This window comes from Pseudorasbora parva, chromosome 14, assembly GCF_024679245.1.
Source record: "Pseudorasbora parva isolate DD20220531a chromosome 14, ASM2467924v1, whole genome shotgun sequence".
NCBI classification, from domain to species: Eukaryota; Metazoa; Chordata; class Actinopteri; order Cypriniformes; family Gobionidae; genus Pseudorasbora; species Pseudorasbora parva.
In genome coordinates, this window is record NC_090185.1 from 36,774,773 (window position 1) to 36,796,459 (window position 21,687).

General features: G+C 38.7%; 1 protein-coding gene across 3 annotated transcripts in view; it reads left to right on the forward strand.

The window, feature by feature from the left end:
* The window catches only part of tasora (transcription activation suppressor a), a 69,102-nt gene that overhangs the window by 44,865 nt on the left and 2,550 nt on the right, over positions 1–21,687 (forward strand). For all 3 annotated transcript variants that reach the window (XM_067416334.1, XM_067416335.1, XM_067416336.1), the window contains 9 exons: positions 2,437–2,988; positions 5,416–5,771; positions 8,442–8,568; positions 11,591–12,675; positions 14,976–15,098; positions 15,211–15,370; positions 15,457–15,565; positions 16,420–16,598; positions 17,062–17,214. In XM_067416334.1, coding sequence (XP_067272435.1) covers positions 2,437–2,988; positions 5,416–5,771; positions 8,442–8,568; positions 11,591–12,675; positions 14,976–15,098; positions 15,211–15,370; positions 15,457–15,565; positions 16,420–16,598; positions 17,062–17,214 — 2,844 coding nt within the window. The remainder of the gene's footprint in view (positions 1–2,436; positions 2,989–5,415; positions 5,772–8,441; positions 8,569–11,590; positions 12,676–14,975; positions 15,099–15,210; positions 15,371–15,456; positions 15,566–16,419; positions 16,599–17,061; positions 17,215–21,687) is intronic.

Consider the following 21,687-nt stretch of genomic DNA (forward strand, 5'->3'; position numbering starts at 1 on the left):
ATATTTTTTGCAGACACAGACGTGATTGATCGGCCAAAATTTTGCAAGCACTTTTGTTTAAAATACTTCCTTACATCAGTGTGGCAAAAATACATTTCATTAACTGAAGGAAATGATCATATTAGCTTCAAATGTCTGCGGATAAACACGCAGGTAGCTAGTCATAATCATACACCGTGTATCTTATTTCAGCTAACTTGGTCAGCAAGCTTGTCTTCAGACTAGTGTAATCACGATACAAACATTTCAGTAGTCGCTGCCAATACCAATATCTAGGTTTCCATCCAAATATGTGAATTTAACTTGTGTAGAAAATTGGATTATTGCATAAAACATTTGTCAGGGAAGAACCTGTGGATGTTGCTGCTCAGAGTCAAGTCACCTTTATTTATATAGCGCTTTTTACAACGCCAGTTGTTTCAAAGCAGCTTCAGTTTTAAACAGGAAAATATTGCAACAGAATTTGATTCGCCTGTTTTGCCGCTCTGAAAAAAAGGTGATGTTATCAGCTCTTTTCAATTATCATATAGTGTCAATTAGGGCTGCATAATTAATCAAATTTCTAATCGTGATTACGATTATGGATGCTACGATTATGTAATCGTTCAAAGCCGCGATTACAAAAAAAACAACATATTATACTGCGTGCTTAGATATCATGTGGCAGCAGTGCGCTGACTGGTCGAATGCCCGTGAAATAGCACAGAAGCCGTGCACACAGCCTATATGTTGTTTTGTTTCGTTAGCTTCTGAACACAAATGAAGATGTTTGTTATAAAACCTGCGATTTCTGTCCCTCCATTTAAGTTCATTACCAGTGCCACGGGCATCATAAAGTAGACTATTGTCTCTTCAAGAGACTGCCCATTCCTCTCAAACTTTGGATCAAAAAGATCCCATAAATGTCATAAAAGCATTGTAAAAATAACTAATCGAGTGTGTAATCCAAATCTTCTGAAGAGACCCATTATTTGATGACCAGACTTATCACTATTTGCTTACTGTTGTAAACACGGACGTTCAAATGATTGCGAGGGACGCAAAAACAACATGAGTGAGTACATTCAGAATTAACATTTTTAGATAAGCTAAACATTTACAGTTTAGGAAGTGTCATTTTGACGAGCTTTCTTGCGATTAGAGCTGTGACGGATTGCATTGATCATCTGAAGAGCGAGCGCTGCTGGAATGACACGCCTCAAAGTCAAAGCAGAAACATCATTTAAAGGGGCACTCCTTATAGTGAAAGCTCAAACATCATTTATATTTAGTAGTATGATTATTTAAAGCATTTTAGATGGTTTATTCTTATATGTATAGTGCATTAATAGCGGTAGAGGAGGGACAGCGACCGGGAGAGATGCTGCCTGCATTGAAAGCGAGAGTAATGCGTGAGGGTGAAAAACATTTTCAGTGACATTACTACATTAAACCACTATACATAATGTTGAATATAATGTATAATTATGCAATGGGGTAATATTTGTGGGTCCTGATGATGATGATAATAAAAATATTTTAATATAAAAAAGTTTTTTAAAAAATATCAATAAACTCATTGATAAATTAAGTATCTTGATCCGGATCTTGATCCGCAGCCCTAGTGTCAATGCGGGCAGATCTGTAATATAGTTGAAATTGAAGTGTCCCCGACTGAGCAAGCCTAAAGCGACGGCAGTGGCAGACGAAACCATAAACGCTGTCATGTTCTCTTGCGTTCGGATGCGTGTTTGGAAATGCAAACGGGAGACTCTTCTGGAGGGAATTAAACCAAACCATTCTGATGACAGACTTTGGCTCTTGAGTTTTTAAAGAAAGGCCAGACCAGCATTTGAGATGCTGCGATGCGATTGGTCCGCTGGTTAGTCCTGTTATTCAATCACATCCTCTGCTGAGGTGAAGTCACCTGACGTTTTTTGTTGCGCGTCGAGGGATTTATTTGGTAAATGCTTTCATTGTAGTTTTTGAGCAAGTCTTCTTATCGGATAACGTGTATCCAACTCATTTGTTGGCAGAATGTTTATGAACTGTTTTTAGAATTTATAGATACAATTTTTTGATATTTCAAGATAACATGATATAATTTAATCTGTCATTTTGATGGAGGATAAAAGAGCCACAGTTTCGTTCCCCGTTGCAGCAACTTTTAAATATATGTAAAAAATATTTTTGCACCAATTTCCCAGGAAGTGATGATTTTGTTCTCTAAAACACGTGGGATGAAAACGCTGCTTTATTCCCAAATGTTTTATGCAATATTCCAATTTCATACATAAGTTAAATGAGCTTTTCATGATATTGGCATTCAGACACAATGCATAAAAAGTTATCTTTTGAAGTTGAAGTGTTAGAATAGAGTATGTTTCAGGCTCAAGTCTCATCTTAATTTTACTATTTAGTAATGAAACTAAATGTAATTTGTTTGTCTTTGTAAAGCATCAACTCCCTGCAAGCCTGTGTCGTCAGAGAATCCCATCATGCCCCAGCACGATTCGTTCATCTCCGCTCTTCACTTCACCCTCAGAGAGGCTCGCAGTGACCCTCCTGCTGACCCCAGAACAGCCATAGAGCAGCAAGTGTACGACTACCTCACAAACCTCCGTGAAGGCAAACCTATTCAGCGCATTAGGACCGACTACGATCCAAAACTGGACGTCAGGGAGAGGCTTTTCCCTGCACCCAGGCAGAAGACAAACTGGGAGGCCTTCATGCGGCCCTACATCTACAATCCGGCTGTGTTCACAATGGTCCTGGAGAATGTGAAGAAGAAGGTGGAGGAGCTGCGGGTTCAGAGCGCTGAGAAGGCAACCCCTCGCGATAACCCAGAGAGGGTAAAAGAGCTACTGGAGCTCATTCAGCTGAACAAGAAGAGCTCGCAGGGAAAGGCAGAGGAGGACATCAGTGCGCTTAAGAGGAAGATGGACCTCAACGCCCATGAAGGAAGCTCAAAACGCCAGAGAAACCAACCCAATGAAGATTTCAGGGATGGTAAGGGGAATCTGAAGATGCAGCTGGCTTTTTATACACCACTCAAAACCTAGCTATGTATATTATATTGCATTTCTGTCAATAGATCCACATAAATATTACACACTGCATCTTTTAGCCTTTAGTCAACTATGTTGATATTAATTTAATTACTTTAATAAATTGGGTGCAGGTTGGTTGAGTTGGTTTCAGGGCTGTAAAAGAATATATGTAACATCAACAATAACATACATTAGACTGTGCCCTGTAAAATCCTCTTTCCCTTCCCCTCTGTACAGGTCAAAACATATGCACGCATGCGCTTGCCTAAAAAATAAACTTCTTACAAACACTTGAATACGATGAGTTTAAAGGTGCACTATGTAGTATTTTTGCAGTAAAATATCCAAAAACCACTAGGCCGGTGGTTCTATATTTTGTTCAGTTGAGTTCTTACAATATCCCAAATGTTTCTAACTATTTGTAAATTGTGAAAAAATTGCTACTTTAACTAAGGACCGGGACATTTCAGCATAGCGTCTGAGGGAGTCGCCTGTCAATCGCGTCATACCTGCGTTACCCTCGGTTTTATTGGGCAGACGCGCTTTTCTCTTAGCAGTGTGAACATGTGACAGCAGCGCCGAGTGAACGCATAGAGTAACGTCATAACATCATTTTAAACACACTTAAATGTATCTAATATAATAAACAGAGCTGCTTTACCTTATAATCATGACCGGAAAAGCGGAAATACTGCAGGCGACTGTGTCCCGTCCCGTCATAATAAAAGTCCCGGTGCTCGCGAGGCGGGTATTTTTGTAACAATCGCTCCAGCAGCCGTGCTCAGCTCCACACTAACACTCTGCTTTACACTACAGTAACGTTAATAACCGCATCCATCAACATGATTTCTGCCTGAGTCCTATTTTCCACTGAATATGAGGTGAAGACCACGTCCCAAGATACTGCGCTCAAACTTGGCGTCATCAAACTACGGCATTGTTTTGAATAGGCGACATCTAGCGGACCGAAAGTTGCATAGTGCACCTTTAATAACTGCGCACATTTATAAAGTTAATGTTAGAGTGAGCAGCCGTGGCGAACATTAGGCTACTACTTTCAAGTTTCAAATGATAAGCCATGGACGAGGTGGATTAATGATGGGTAAACCTTTCCACGTCCCCTTTTTGTGGTCATCTTTTACCGTCTTGGAATGATCCCATACTTTAAATTTTAGACTCCCCAACAAGCCACTATGTGACTTTGCCACTTTCTGTGAAGTTCTGCAACCAACCCAACCAAGTCAAATTTTTCATCAACTAACGTTTGATCAACTATTAGAGGACAGCCCTGTTGTCTTTTACGTCAAATACTTAAATGTATCCAATTCATTTTTAAATTAGGAAAACGGGAACTCTTTACAGGGCATGGTGCTTTATTATACGTTTTTGTGTTTGGGGAAACAGCATGTCATTATTATCGTAGGCCACACAAAGCAAGCAAGCTATGAACCGTTATTACTTATGCATTAGAATAATGAAGACTTTAAATTGGCTATTTTAGTAGCATGAATAACTTTGAATAAATTCTGTACAGAAAGTGAGCAAAGAACATTCAACTTCACTGAAGTGGTCCATTAGTTCAGTCTAACTCGAGTTCTGCCATAAAAAAACTCCAGTTATTCTCAGGGAAGCAGTCTGCACTGCAAAATGAGTCTTGTTTGCATTGTATTAACACCTCTGATTAGCTGTTGCATTCATAAGCTCAACATAAACATGTCCATTTAATTGTGCAGTGCCATTCCTTGTCTTGAAATTAGGAATATTTTTGTTTATTTTGGTGGCTTAAGCCAAGGGTTTTCAAACTTTATGATGCCAAGGACCCCCAAATATGACAAACCTTTTATGAGGGACCCCCTTCCTAAAATCTATCTATATATGTTTATGTATAAAAAAATATAAAGTGAAATAAAAAAAAGTGACATTATAAATACAAAATTCTTTCCAAACTTAAATTGGTTATATTTCACGTTGGATGTAGAAACCTGAAGAAGAACATTTTCAATTTAAAAAAAAATGTGTATAAGCAACTTTCAAAATAAATGTATGTAAGCTGCTTACGTACTGCATTAATAAATCATCTTAAAACCCAAGTAAGCAAGATGAAGAGGACTATAGTGAGAGAAAAAAATAGACAGATTAAAAGCAAACATACAATTCTGGAAAGTATGTTTACAACAAGAAAAGAGAGAAACATTTAGAAATGAAACTATGTTTGGTAGACTTTAACCATTTTTGCTTTGTCTTTGTATTCTGTGAAATTTCTGGGGACCCCTTAGAACCTTCTGGAGGACCCCTGGGGGCCCCCAGTTTAAAAACCCCTGGCTTAAGTGCCTGTTAATTCCGACCCTAGCTGTCAGTAATTTCTGTAATGCTTTCTCTTCTTCAGTGGATGATAGGCAGTCCTCTCCACGTCTCGGTCTTCAGGACACAGACCTGAGGAAGGACAAAACTCAGAGCGCGCTGAAAGTCATGCAGATGCTGGACAGCTTCGGAAAGACGAGTCTTGACACAGACTTACGCAAAGACAAGACCCAAGGGGCTCTAGAGGTCATTAAGCTGATCGACACCCTGACCAGAGGCAACACAGAACCGTCTGAAGACGCAGAGAGGAGCGACGGCGCGGACATCTCCGACACCGCTCTGTTCGACAGCATGTTAAGACTCGGCCTGCCGACTGACCGCGACATTGACCTGAGGAAGAGATTCATAGATGAGGAGCCAGAGAGGGCCGACTGTCTCGAGGTAAATCAGTGTGTTCAATAGGGCTGTGCAATATATCGAAATTACCAAAATATCGCAAATGTACATATTGCAATATGCATATCGCAACGCCTATGTCTGAATGATTTTAACAGGCTACTTCAACATTGTTAAAAGTGTACGTTTTAGGTTGTCGCATATAGCAGAGAGTAGACTTGGCACACAACTGTTATTTATGGGACTTGCTTGACGTTAAAAAGAGTTATTAAATGCAATAATTTGCGAAAAACAATAACTTGTAGTCTCGCGTGTGACACACACACACACACCCCGAAACGTTGCCACAACGATTTGGGACATAAATGTTTGCTAAAAAACTGCCGGTCACTTTGAGAAGTTGTAGCGATGCTTTCATTTCCCAGAAAGAATGTGAAACACAAATTCTCCGTTTTTAAATAATTGTTTTTATATAATTTAAATAGATTTTACACACTTATAGCAGTATCGTATCACATATCGAATATCACATTATTCAACAAGATATTGCATATCACATTTTTCTTCAATATCGCACAGCCCTAGTGCTCAAGCAACTTCACAAACGGTGTATTGTGTGTTTTGCACTGTGTTCTTTGATCTTGAAGGGTTAGCTCACCCAAAAATGTAAATTGTCATTAATTACTCGCCCTCGTCGTTCCAAACCCGTAAGACCTTCATTCATCTTCTAACTCAAATTAAAGGGTTAGTTCACCCAAAAATGAAAATGTGATGTTTATCTGCTGACCCCCAGTGCATCCAACATGTAGGTGTGTTTGTTTCTTCAGGAGAACACAAATGAAGATTTTTAACTCAACCGTTGCTGTGTGCCAGTCATATAATGATGTGAATGGGTAACAACTCTATGAGAGCAAAACAAAAAAACATGCTTAGACAACATGCACAAAAACCCTGCTGCTCCTGATGCAAATGATGACATTTTTTGTACCGATTGAAAGATTTAGTGGACTGCTTACATGAGACGTTATCTGTGATGACTTTCAATCGCAATCATTTTGTCACATGCAGTTTGTCTGCCGCATCAAAAATGTCACCGCTGTTTTCTCCAGCAGCTGAATGTGTTTACTGTAGCCATAGCAACTCTTAACGGCCACCAGGACTAATACAGTATTATTTATAGCTATTTATCTGTTGTAAAGTGTAATAATCATCTCAGAAAAAAAATCTTCTGTCAGGCACAGTTAAAGTAAAAACTGCCTGGGGCAATATACACTGTGTCATTACTCCAACATTATCTTCATAACTTACGAAATAAAAAGTTTACCCCTCATGTCATGTAAACCAAAATGAGTGCGGCACGCGCGGTCATGTCATGTAAGGACACACACTTAAGAGTAATCGGTCAGGTCGTTTACATGGTGAAAAATAGACTGTAAAAAAATTTATAATGAGTATGGAAGAGATTCAAGCTGTGCTGCTTTTGCTGGTTATGTATAACGTTAGGTTTACTAAAGAGGTAATTAACAACGACAGAAAAGAGCACTAATATGGAGATTCAGCAGCATATTCAGAAAGCTTGTAAAGCTAGATTTAAAATGACAATGTATATTATTATCAGCTATTACGGACATTGAACGTGAGATGGCTGAGACGAACGCGCGCCATCAGACAGAGAGCAAGACTGATATTTACTGAACGCAGACCGAACCTCACAAAAGACTTTTAAAAATGCCGGTTGAAATAAAATGCTGCGTGAGCTCAACCAATCAGCATGTTCAGCGCCCAAGTCCCGCCCTCGAAAGTTCCTGAACTTTGAAAAAGTACTACCTCGCGAGCAGGGCCGTTTGGAGGGGGAAATATTTACCCGGAACTTCATTCACCCGAGTACCACCCAAAAGTTCCTGGGTAAAGTTCCTGAGGTGAAAACGAGGCTTTAAATGCACTGGGGGTCAGCAGATAAACATCACATTTTCATTTTTGGGTGAACTAACCCTTTAATATATTTTTGATGAAATAAGAGAGCTCTGAGCCCTCCATAGACAGCAAAATATTTCACACTTTCAAGGTGTAGAAAGGTAGTAAAGAGATTAATTAAAATAGTCCATGTGATTCCAGTGGTTCAACCTTAATTTAATGAAGTGACGAGAATACTTTTTGTGTGCAAAAACAAACACATAAAAATAACGACTTTATTCGTTAATTTCATTCTAGCCTGTCTCAGACTCCTGGAATTACATGATTTTTAATTAATTAATGACAGAATTTTCATCTTTTGGTGAACTAACCCTTTAACCCCTTTAACTCCATATGATTATTCTCCGGTTAGGTAAAATAAGTGAAGTCTGGCCTAAATTATAAGCCATTGTTCTGCTGGTGAATGAAGAGCAATAAGTCCCATGAAAATATTTAATACATTTAAAGCTAAAACAGGAGCAGATGTTTGAATACTACTGCACCTACTGTTGCACTGTTACCCCAGAACACAGTTTTTACTGGATTAGTCTTATTTTGGTCATGATTTGGTGGGTTTTGAATAGCATTTAGCCCATTAGCCTGACCGCACCTAGTGTAAGTGCTTTAGCTGAATAACAGCTGCTAGTTTTGCATCTAGCCAAAGTATTGTTTCTTTTTATGATAGTTTGCATTTCTCCAGTGATTTGGTTAAAAAGCCATGAAGTCCAGGTATGGATTTTGATGATGTTTTTGCCGTTTCAGGAGGAGACCGCTGGGAGCTTGAGTAGTTTAGAAGCATTTAGCCCTTGTTCAGATTCTGGTGGACAGCAGCGTGGAGTTAACCTGCTCGGGGAGAAGACAATCCCATGGGTACTAATACCCATCACAGGTAAAGTCACTGATGAAGACCTGAAGAACACTGTGTCTTATGACCTTGCCAAGTCAATATCAGCAAAAAAGTTTTTTTTTAAGGTCAATATTATATGATTATGCATTTTAAGTCAACAAAGCCAATGGTATGCATTCACATCACTTTCCTGCTGGAACACATCCAAGAAGAGCAAAAGAGCTGCTGCATGACTAGAGTTAATAGGGGAAACTATGTAAAACGCAATATGATTATCAGTTTAATCCATGGGCCTAGATTACGGGGGGGACGTGTCCCCCGCACTTTTAATAAAAAGTATTTTCGTCCCCCGCACTTTTACTGGGTCTCCCCGATCCTAGTCAACCCGCTCCGAGCGGGATTCGAGCCGGCGTTACCCTGCACGGTGGCGGGCAAGTTAACAGGGACGCTAAAGACAGCTTTCTCTAAACTCGGTTGATAGCGCGCCTCTTAAAGTCACGGGCAAGTGTGTTTACATGGAAACTGAAAGCTGAATTTACCATTATTAGCCTACTCCAGAGTCCAGACTTCAATGTCACATGATCCTTCACTAATCATTGTCATATGAGGATTTTATAATCAAGAACCATTTATGATTATTATCAAAAAAAATGTTGAAAATAGTTGTGCTGCTTAAAAATGTTGCGGAAACCACGATAGGCCTATTTTCCAGGATTCTTTGATGAATAGAAAGTTCAATGGATAGCAATTATTTGCATTTATTAAATAAATTATTATCTTTTGTGATATTAAAAATATCACTTGTAATTAATTTAATGCATGTTTGATAAATAATAAATTCTCTCTTTTTTTTATTTGACCAAAAATGTTAGAATGGTATGGTTGTTTTCACAAAAATGAAGCAGCACCATGAGCAGCAAAAAATTTAAACACTGATAATAATCATAAATGTTTATTGAGCATCAAATCCTCATGAGAATGATTAGTGACACTGACGGCTGGAGTAATGATGATAAATTCAGCTTTGATCACAAATAAATTGCACTTTATTATATATTAAAGAGAACAGCTGATTTACATCACAATAATATTTCACTGTATTACGTTTTTTACTGCATTTTTTATCAAATAAATGCAGGTTATATATATATATATAATTTTTTTTTTTTTTGCATAACATCTATGGAAGTGTTTGAAGTACATAAACCAATCATAAAATTGGCATAAAATATAGGAGAAAAAATATTATAGATATTAGTGGTTATTGATCAGCAGTGTATTTGATATCTTACCAAATTAAAAGCAAGACATGCGATAGATTATATCTGTAGAAAAAAAAAAAAAAGGCATTTACAACATTTCTGTCCCCCTCACTTCTGAAAAGATGGCTACGCCCCTGGTTTAATCTAAAAGTTGGAATCGATTAGAGTTCTTAACCACTTACCAATAATCCAGTGATCCATGGATATTGGCATGTAGCCAGGAATGTTTCTTGGCATTTATACCGGTATGCCTGATTTCAATGCCGGGAAAATGCATAAAGCAAATTAGCCTGTGACTATGTTAATACAATATAGGTATGTCTAAATCAGGGTGATCACTTATATTAATGTTATATGTAGTCATATCGTCCACCCTTAAAGTTTTTGTTTTTGTCAGTGTTTATATAAAAACATCCAATTATGCAAAATATAAGATGGTAAATATTTTAAACAAAAATATTTAACAAGCCAAGTCAACTTTATTTATATAGTGCTTTTTACAACGGCGATCGTTTCAAAGCAGCTTCATGGTGTTAAACAGGAAAATAACAAACAGAATTTGATTCGGCTGTACAGCCGCTCTGAAGAAAACTCTCATTTCCATTGTCATATTGTGCTAATGCGTGCAGATACTTAATTTAGTTTATAAAGTATTTTTTGTGTTATTTAAAGGCTGTGTTTAGTAATATGTGCCTATATAACTGTTGCAGATGGGCACTTTCAGTATACAATGATTTCTTGCCTTTAGTTTAGTAATTTAATTTATTTGGATGTTTAGTTGACATTTTAACGAATACAATATATAGACACATTTCCTCTTGAAAGCCGGATTTATGTAGTTGCTGGAGAATTGGAGGGAGTCTTAAATTGTTTGAATGACCTCCAGCCACAAATCAAGTTGTCTTAAGTTGGCTATTAGGACGCCACCTTAAGTTCAGTACTCACTTCATTACATTAGTAATGTCTCATGGGGAACATGCACCACTGTCTGTGTCCAAAATCACACACTCTCTTGATTAGGTACTCATTTTGAACAAGTAATTACAGTCTCTTGTGGCCTCATGGGATAGTAAAGTGTCCCTCATATTCACACTTCAGAATCTCACCGGAACTACACTGCCATTCAAGTTTTTGATCGGGAAGATTTGTAATGTTTTTAGAAGAAGTTTCTTATGCTCTCCAAGGCTGCATTTATTTTATTAAAAATACAAAAAACGGTAATATTGTGAAATATTATTACCATTTAAAATAACTGTTTTCTATTTGGATATATGTTAAAATGTAATTTATTCCTGTGATCAGAGCTGAATTGTCAGCATCATTACTCCAGTCTTCAGTGTCACATGATCCTTCAGAAATCATTCTATGATGATTTGATGATCAAGAAACATTTCTGATTATTGTTAGTGTTGAAAACTTTTCAGGATTCTTTGAATAAGTTCAAAAGAGCAAAATTATTTCCATCATTATAATTGTCTTTACTCTCACTTTTGATAAATGTAATGCATCCTCTCTGAATAAATATATACATTTCTTACCAATCAAACTTTGGACCGGCAGTGTAGATCCTCTGGGTCATTTTTGCCTACTGTTTTATGACTACTGTGAATTTAGACATACTACTTTTGTCACATACTGTTTTTCGCCTGTTATATAGTAGGGGGGCGTATGCGATTTCAGATGCAGCCACTGTTTCTGAGAATTAGTACTAGACAGAGATGTTCAAAAATAAACTATAAAGATATTTAGCATTTCAGTAACGTTTCTTATTGGTAATTTTTTTTTCTTAATTCCTTGCCTAGGTCTGAAAACAGAGAGATATTCCCAAAGAAAGATGGACTATCCTGAAGATCCACGTTTCCTTCAGAGCCCAGTTGTATCCACACACACCACACCTGAAAAGAAAGATCTCTCGCCCCCGTATCAGCCCGACAGCAGCAGCATAGCCGTGGATCTGGATGTACAGACTGCAGCGGAGGTTGAGGAGGAAGACCCTACGCCTCCTCCTCCTGAGACTACACTGAAGGACTGTCCTGCAAATGAAGCCCTTCCATTGAGCGGTGGTGTTGACCACATAGTCGATGAGCAAATCTCTGGCTTTTCCAGTGAGGTGGAGCAGCTTTTGAGGGGCAATCAAATTTATTATGTTTCTTGCTTAAGCACTCAGGGCTCACGGGAACCGCCGCAGACTCGGAGAGTTGTGCCACTTTCTGATTACGTCTCAAACTTCACTACTCCATTTCCTGTCAGTAACTACATCAGCTCTTTCCACGACAGCCTGAAGATGTTCATAGACTCCCAGCATGCCAGTGGACCCCATGCAGCTCAAGAAGCCGTGTCTTCCTCGTCTTCTGCTACAGAAGTTACTTCGAATGTCCCTGATACGTCCTCCGACATTAATCCTTGTGCTTCCTTGTCTTCAACCACTGAACCCAACACTTTTGAGTCATTTCTGAGACCATGTTCCCCTTCTAGTGCCCTTCCTGACTCAATGACACTACCGCAACATCAGTCAAGTTTGCCTGACCCTGATGTCCACGAACTTCCCCAAGTGACGTGGCCTTTAGAGCAGGATTCGGTGAGCCAAAAGACCCAGGGAGCAAACATCACTACTAATACTCTTTGTCAAGGCTCACCTGAGATGAACGGTAGTTCGGTTGCGGAGACTACGGAAGCTGTGGAGGGCCAGATGGCGCACCCTGCCGTCCCAGCTGAAGATGCCCCGATGGAGCACGCACATTCTGCCCTCAGCAGTATCATTGATCAGCTACAGCCAGATGTGATCAGTAACCTGGTGGAGATCCTTAAAGGAGTTCAGAAGAACTCGGTTTACTTCTACATCCAGTCCATGGATGAGGAGGAGAGTGATGTCTGCTGGGAAATAAAGGTACATCTTTCTTATGGCGCTATGGGCTCTATCAGACAGCATGTGCGATGCAAGGGTTATTGTCCTGTGCCACGTTTAAATGGCTAATGCACTTGCACCCATCTGTTCACCCATGGGTGTGCTGGTCTGAAAACTAGAGCCCCTTTCACACTGCGATCCCGGCAAATACACGGATAATGCGACCCGGCATTTGTTCCCGGGCCGCTAGATTTGGTCCATTCACACTGCTGTAATATGTGCGCTTTCACACACAACCCGTAACGGTCCCGGGTCGAGTTGACACGTGACATCCGGATGTGACGTATAATGGCGAGCGATCTCAGCTTCAGCGCGGATAGTAAGGAGCTCCGTGGTCTCGACTTGTGTCCAGTTTGCGCACGTTTCTGCTTGTTTAATTTTAGTTTCTTTTGTATACGAACACTCTCTGCGTTTAAAACACTGACTAGCTCTTCTGGCACTGCAGGGTTGTATTATTGAAAAAACAAGCTCTAGGAGTCGCACGATAACTACGTACACGTTGCGGCAATAGTTTCGGCTTTTGTTCACACAGCGCTCGTCAGGGGTCGAATCCCGCAATGTTACTAGGTCCCCGACCCAGGTTCAATTCGGTAATCAATTCCGGGACGTGGTTGCTTTCACACAGAAGGAGACCCGGCAATGTTTCGGGAATATTGCGGGTCCTACGTGCAGTGTGAAAGGGGCTTAGGTGTGTTCAGGCTTATTGTTGGCGAATTGCTATTTTAAGGAACTGAAAACAACTGCTCCATTGACCAACACAAACCTGGTCAATAGTGCAGTATTTTTGTGTCATTTAAAGGCTGTGTTCAAAATATGTGCCTATATAACTGTTGCAGATGGACACTTTCAGTATTTGTTAGGGTCACATGACGTCACTATAGTTTTGCGTCGCCATCTTTACAGCCGACTGTCTCGGTAATGCCTGCAATATGTTGTGCAGATTGCTGCGACAACAGCTGAAAGAGGAACCCCCGAACTGGTATTTTATTATTTTATGAAGAACAAAAGTGTTAAATAATAAACATTATTATTTCATAGTACTATCATAAAGTACTATCATAACTTCCTGTACTATCATAAAGGGATGATGTTTTGTGTTTCTGAATGAATGGATGAATTGTATACTTTTGGTATGTTCTCTTTGGAGGCTTCATACTGCCATGTGTTTATGAGCTTGTGTTTGATTGAGATTATCTGATGTTTGATATTTCAATTAATCAAAAATGACTCAGGAAAAGTCCGGGAGATTCGGTTTTGATTCATTCGGTTCGGGAGTAAGATAAAGATAAAAGCCTGTAAATTTAACTACAATGACAGCGGTTGCGTTTACATGCACGTTTCGATTGAGGTGACAATGAACAGTCATGTAAACGTGGTAACCCGTTTTCTTTTATCAGAGTAAGGTCTTAAACCGGTCGACACAGGTAGTTTTTTGCGCCTCTGACCCCGATTAAAGTGCGCATGTAAAAGCATTAACCTGCTTTATGCCTGCTTATTAAAGTGCACATGTGTTATAGGTGACAAAAACACAAACTTAAAGCAGATTTAAATGCATCCAGTAAATGTGTTTAGCATGAAATAAGGACATCATGGGATATCCCAAACGCAGACTCTTTTAAGACCCAGAAAATTATAAAAATGTGTTCTCATCTCATGCAGCAGAAGCAGAAGAGGTTCAGTCAAAACGCTGCATCTGGAACTGCATGTGAGAATAATATGAGCGTAAATACGGTCGTAAATATGGCGGCGTTATGTTTGGTAGTGACATAGGTGGCATCTATGAGCAGAATAATTTCTTGCCTTTAGTTTGTTCTGCTGTTGTTTGGACCAGCTTTGCACCTTTGTGCTGTCCGCTTGAAATTGGATGTTAAAGGGATTGTTCAACCTAAAATGAAAATCCTGTCGTCATTTACTCTCCCTCAACTTGTTCCAAACCTGTATGAGTTTCTTTTTTATGCTTGAACACAAAAGATATTTTAAAGATTGTCTGTAACCAGACAGTTGGTGGTTCCCATTGACTTCCATAGTAGGAAAAAAATACTTTGAAAGTCAATCTTTAAAATACCTTTTTAGGGTGAACTATTCCTTTAATATCAGGTGTAAAGATAGCCAATTAGACATACATTTTCACAGACTTGGAAAAAAGGTGGAATTGTGGCTTTAATGTTAGTTAAACGTATGGTCAAGTGTTAAACAAATTTAGATGGATGTTTAAACGAGTCAAACTTTAAGTTGCCTGGAGATCTGAATACATACTAACCCTGCTCTGACATTTGTAACAGGAATATTTGAAAAAGTTGGGGGATTTGGAGTGTAACCCTCATGATTTCCTTGAGAAAAGCAATAGTCAGGATAAACTACTGGTCATCATTCAGAATATGGACATCGCCACACAGGTTCACAAGGTAATTCACAGCTCTTGAATGGATTTGTTGAAGAGTATGATGATCCTCTCTGAATTTAGGAACCCAGCTCCATAAACTGGAAAACCACAGATGTTGTGTTTTCTACCCATAGATACCTTCTTTAGTTTCTCTGAAGAAACATCCATCTGTGAGCTTTGCTGGTATAGACAGCCTGAGTGACATTCAGAACCACACCTACAATGAACTCTTTCAGTCTGGGGGTTTCATTGTGTCAGATGAGCATGTCTTGAATCCGGCCGTCATCACAGCAGGTAACTCGCTTTCAGGATGTTTTCAGGTATCCAGGAAGTATAACTTTTCAACAAAAGTTCCAGCAAAGCAATTTTTCTGTTTTTAGAGAAACTTCAAGATATCCTCCAGCACATTGAGCAGCTCAACTCTCCTCAGAACCCCTGGAGGTGGAGGATACACTTCAAATCACACAAGAAGCTCAGAGAGCACAGCAGGTTTGCCACTAAACCGTCACCCTGGCACAAACCATTTTTTTTTCATGATCAGTGTTGGGGGGGTATCGAATTTCAAGTAACTTGTTACGTAATAAGATAACTTTTTCAAGTAACTAGTAAAGCAACAACATATCTGAGTTACTTTTGCAAAAAAGTAGCGCAACAGACAGACAGCTCTCCTGTCCCCATGTTGAGAGAAATCAAGAGTAAGTGCAGAGGCGTTGTGTGTAAACATGATGATAGTTATTATAGTTCTTAAAAAAATTGAGCATTTCCTCATCTCACTTGCACAATAAAGATTCAGTATTCCTCAAAAAGTATAATATCAGTGAAATGCAAAATCAGACTATGCAAACCTCCAAATAATTTAATGTCAAATAAAACAAATATTTGTAAGCATTTAATCTACATTTATTGACCGATTTGCTGCAGACCTTTGATGATTCAGTTAAACAATGAGCAAAAATTACTAGATTTTTTTTATTGGTAAAACTTTTTTTTTTTGTCCTATTCTTCCATTGTTGAGAATGGAAGAGAGATGAGCTGCGCCCTCTACTGTTAATGTGTGAATTTTGTTTTTTTTGTTATGAAGAGGTCTTTTTATTTGCACAAAAATATATATTTTTTGTTATAAAAAACAAAACAAAAAAAACAAGCCCAGCCCAGGTGAGAAAAAGTAACGTAAAGCATTACTTTTCTTAAAAAGTAACTAAGTAACTCAGTTACTTTTTAAGGGAGTAACGCAATATTGTAATGCATTACTTTTCAAAGTAACTTTCCCCAACACTGTTCATGATTGATAGCACTGCATACACTGCCCTGCACAGACCATTTTATGTTTGTTCTGTCTCCAGGCTCAAAGCTGAGGCTTTGAACTTGTACGAGATCCTCACTGCTTATGAGAAGAGACATATTGTGGAAATCCTGTCGTATCATGACTGTGACACTCCATCACGTAGAGCACCTGACCTTGATTGTCTAGTGGATCTGCAAGCAAGATTCATCAAGCAACGACACCTGATATTTCTTACAGGTGCTTTATAAACTTTTTTGACAGTTTCATTACATAAGTACTATATAATTGTTCTTAAACCTATTGAGCTATATTTAGGAGGGCTGTGCCTGTCAGTATGACAACCGCCACACCGCATTATGAACCTATTGGCAGATGTTTGTTCTTGTTTTAATCATAAAATTTATCTCAATCCATTTGTAAAATAAGTTGAAAAGTTATAGAGATCTGTTGAAAATGTTACTCATTGTGCGCTTCCTAGACATTTACATTTAGAGAACATTTGTTCCCTTCAGTTTATTCCTTAAATTTTCTTTAAATGGTCTTAAAAGTTTTTTTTAAAAGGTCTTAAATTTACATTTATTAAACCCGCAGAAACCCTGGTATTGTAAGGTGAATTCAAGCATGATTTATGGCTATGAAATCAGTTGCTTTGGTGAATGCTTATGACGAAAGTAATGTTTGTGTAAATCCTGTCCAACAGGCTTCCAATTTGAGATGTTCCCCCACTACTCAAGCAGTGGCATCGTTATTGCCAATGTTGATGACATAAAGTTTGTAATAAGCAGTTTAGCCAGTGGAGAAACTGTGGCCAGCATTCAGCCTGCTGAGGTTTACCCCACTCCCGATCCAGCATGTAAGTGATTCTGTGGTAAACCCATCTGACAACATCAAAACTACACGTCTTGCTGTCACTGTGATTGTACACGGGATCTAAACGAGTACCCAATGAGAAGGAAATTCATGTTGATGCTCGAGAACTGATGAACAATCAAAATAGAAAATGACAGGACAAAATTGTGCTTTCTGAAAGTTAAAAGAGGTACTGAACAAAAACACGCTGGCATTTTGCCATGATAAAATAGAAGACGAGGCTGAAGAAAGAGGAGTGGAAGGACATGGATGAGCACCCAATAGAAATCTTGTTTACCTTTGGGATTAACAGGTCTTTTGTATTCATACACCGCTGAATATAACCATGGCATTTTTGTAACACTTGCCAGTGAATGTCAGATTTTAAGTACCTTGAAACTGTGTAGAGTATTTTTTATCATTTATATTTTTTGTCCATTAATAATGGGGTTATAATGTTTTCATACGAGATGAGCCGACTCCTTTCACAGAAATGTTAAGGCGTTGTGAATTTCTTCCTATTATATTATCTTTGGTATTTAAAGGGGATATATGTAGAATTCAGAAACCCTTGTTTTTAGCGGCACCAGTGTTCACTTAAAAGGTTAGTTCACCCAAAAATGAAATGTCTGTCATTAACTCCTCTCCCTAATGTCGTTCCACACCCGTAAGACCTCCGTTCATCTTCACACACAGTTTAAGATATTTTATATTTAGCCCGAGAGCGTATCTAAGTGTATGCACACTATACTGTCCATGTCCAGAAAGGGAATAAAAACATCATCACAGTAGTCCATATGAGACATCAGTGGGTTAATTAGAGTCTCTTGAAGCATCAGAAATACATTTGGGTCCAAAAATAACAAAAACTACGACTTTATTCAGCATTGTCTTCCCTTCCGGTTTGGTTTTCAATCCTCAAATAAAGATTTGAACGGTTATGAATCAGCGTATTGATTCATGATTCGAATCATGAATCAATATGATGATTCATAACCATTTGAATCTTTATTTGAGGATTGAAAACCAAACCTCAGGTCTTACGGGTGTGGAACGACATTAGGGTGAGTCATTAATGACATCAATTTCATTTTTGGTTGAACTAACCCTTTAAGTGAACTGCAACCAACAGCTACAGCTCGCGCTCGCACACATTACGAGTATCATCTGCCTGCAAAGCCGCAGGCTGCATTTTCAGGACCGCAGTTCTAGGACCCTAGATTTAGTCGTTTGATTGTTTAATTGATATATTGTCCTAATCAACCTCTAACCCTAAACATACCCATTGGTAATCCTGTTGAAATATGTTAACTAATTAAGTTTAAAATGTGCATGCCTGCTCAAAAAAGTTTGAATCAGGTCTCATCTGTTGGAGTATAGTTGGCTAGATGGCACTATCACTAGGGTCCTAGAAATGCAGTCCTGAGACTGTGGCGGTCCTAAAAGTGCACCCTCTTGTTATAATATTGCACGTAACACACACGAGACTCACTCTGCAATTCACCAGCATCATGTTGAAAGATGAGGTCTTTAAAATTAAGTATTTTTGGGACTATATGGATCTGGCAATATCGTTTAAAATAAATCCCTTTTGTTTGCATGGCATAGTAGCCCCTTTCACACATACAGTCGTTACTGTAAACTACCGGTTAAGAGATTGTGAACAGGACTTTTTCAGAAATACTGCTAAATCAGCTCTGGCAATTTATCAGTAAGGAAAGTGGTAACTTTATCAGTGATGAAAATGACCGGTATAATTTAAGTAGAATGTGTCAACAACGTCACACTCGAGACCCAGCCTTCTTTTCCATCATCAGCGCTGCGGCTCTGCTCTTAAAAATTTTCATAATACTGTCCAACTGCAATCAGATTTGGTTCGATCATCCCCTTCTGCCAAAAGTCAAACGGCACAAACGTCAAAAGTTGGTCAAATTGAACAGAAAAAAGTGCTTCGTCTCATGCAGGCGGATGAAGACAACAGCGCAGTGTTTAAAGATCATTTCTGATGACTGACGTCACAGGATTTACCGTTGTTTCACTGCTGAAGTGTGAACGGTCTCTTACTGGTTAAAAGCCTTTTTAAGGATTTGGCGGTAAAGTCATTCTGGTAATTTACCGCTGTGTGAAAGGGGCTAATGTCATTAGAGTACAGAAGGTTTTGAAGAGAAATGAATGGGAGCGGAAGAGTGTTTCAGGAGTGCACGTTTAGGTCACATCCTTTGTTTTTCAACATGATTGAAAATCAGTCTACAGGCTTTCATCAAAAGCCAAGGAAGGTCTCGCTTTTCAAATTTCGTTACAAGCTGTATAAACATTGGCAATTAAAAAAGCGTATTCTTACATATAGCCCCTTTAAGATATGAGGTATTCATAGACTTTGCCACGTAGGCTTCACGAGAAAAAAAACAGCCATCCTAGATATATCTGTGGCGATAAACTGTGTCATATGGCAACCTTTTCTTTAGTAGACCTGTAGATCATTTGCTTTGTTTTGACTTAAATGATCATGTGGCATTTTTTTCCTTTGGTTTGGTTTGCTTTCACAAGGCAACAATTCAAAACGCACCAGAATGTGTTTATTCTAGTCACATGTGCGCCTTCTCATTGGTCTATGTCCAGCTGATCAATTGCATTATATATGGCGATCTCGAACTGATTATGTTGATGCAGATCTGATAGCCATGTTCAAATATGCCTTTACGAACCAAACCAAGGAAGGAAATGCACCAAAACACTCCAAACAAGCCAGGTGTACAAACACGCTTATAAACCATTGATCAGCTGCAGTTACTGAAAGAAAGAGAGCAGCCAGAAACTTGTTTCATTTACCTTTGAGTGTTTTGGACCCTGTGTGTAACCTTTTTGCAGGTGTGAAGATCGATGTCTGTAGATTTTGATTAGTCAGATGTAGAAGTTTCCAGAACGCTATACATGTCTTAAAAAAGAACTGTTCTATTTTAGTGTGTAAATACAGAAAAGTGTTTGTATTTGGAACCGTAACTTTGCAATTGTTTCAACCAAAAACCCAAAATAGAAATAACCCCTAAAATATAGTGAACTGGTATTAATAATATCTTTTGTTAGACTCAAATGTGTACATATAAAAATCTTCCAATAAATGTATTTTGATAAAACGTTTATCTCCGTTTTTCTTAAACTTGCTCTGTATTTTATGGTAGATGAAAATAAATAATTGCAAAAGGCAGCAGAACTAAAGCAGGTGACGGATGCTGCTAAAGCGTAGTACAACATCTTAAATACACCTCTTCTAGAATGGACATTTTTCTTAATTCAAATTCATTGTGTGGTTGTGTATTTTCGCATTATAAATATAGGCAAAACTAAAATTTCTGTATTTTGCCAATAATTTTGAATGCAATTTATTTTGCCCACCAACATGCCGGTAGCCATTTTGTCAAGTAGTTTTAGCAGTCTTTAGTCTTTTATTGAAAATGACATCATATACAGTCAGGTCCATATAAATATTGTGACAGCAACAGAATTCTTATATTTTTTTACACACCACCTCAATGGATTTGAAATGAAATGAACAATATGTGCTTAAACTGCAGACTTTTAGCTTTAATTTGAGGGTATTTACATCCAAATCAGGTGAACAGTGTAGGAATTACACCAGTTTGTATATGTGCCTCCCAGTTTTTATGGGACCAAAAGTATTGGGACAGATTAACAATCATAAATCAAACTTTTTTACTTTTTAATACTTTGTTGCAAATCCTTTGCAGTCAATTACAGCCTGAAGTCTGGAACGCATAGACATCAGCAGACGCTGGCTTTCATCGCTGGTGATGCTCTGCCAGGCCTCTACTGCAACTCTTCAGCTTGTTCTTGGGGCATTTTCCCTTCAGTCTTGTCTTCAGCAAGTGAAATGCGTGCTAAATCGGATTCAGGTCAGGTGACTGACTTGGCCATTGCATAACATTCCACTTATTTCCCTTAAAAAACTCTTTGGTTGCTTTCACGGTATGCTTCGGGTCATTGTCCATCCGCACTGTGAAGCGCCGTCCAATGAGTTCTGGAGCATTTGGCTGAATATGAGTCGATTATATTGCCTGAAACACTTCAGAATTCATCCAGTTGCTTTTGTCAGCAGTCACATCTACAATAAATACAAGAGAACCAGTTCCAGTGGCAGCCATACATGCCCACGCCATGACACTACCACCACCACGCTTCACTGACCAATCAATCAAATCACTTTGTCACGCAACCATATAAACAAGTGCTATAGTGGTGAAATTCTTGGGAGCAGTTCTGCGATAAGGTAGTATGCTTTGGATCATAAGCAGTTCCTTTCCTTCTCTATACTCTTCTCTTCCCATCACTCTGGTACAAGTTGATCTTGGTCTCATCGGTCCATATGATGTTGTTCCAGAACTGTGAAGGCTTTTTTTAGATGTTGTTTGGCAAACTCTAATCTGGCCTTCCTGTTTTTGAGGCTCACCAATGGTTTACG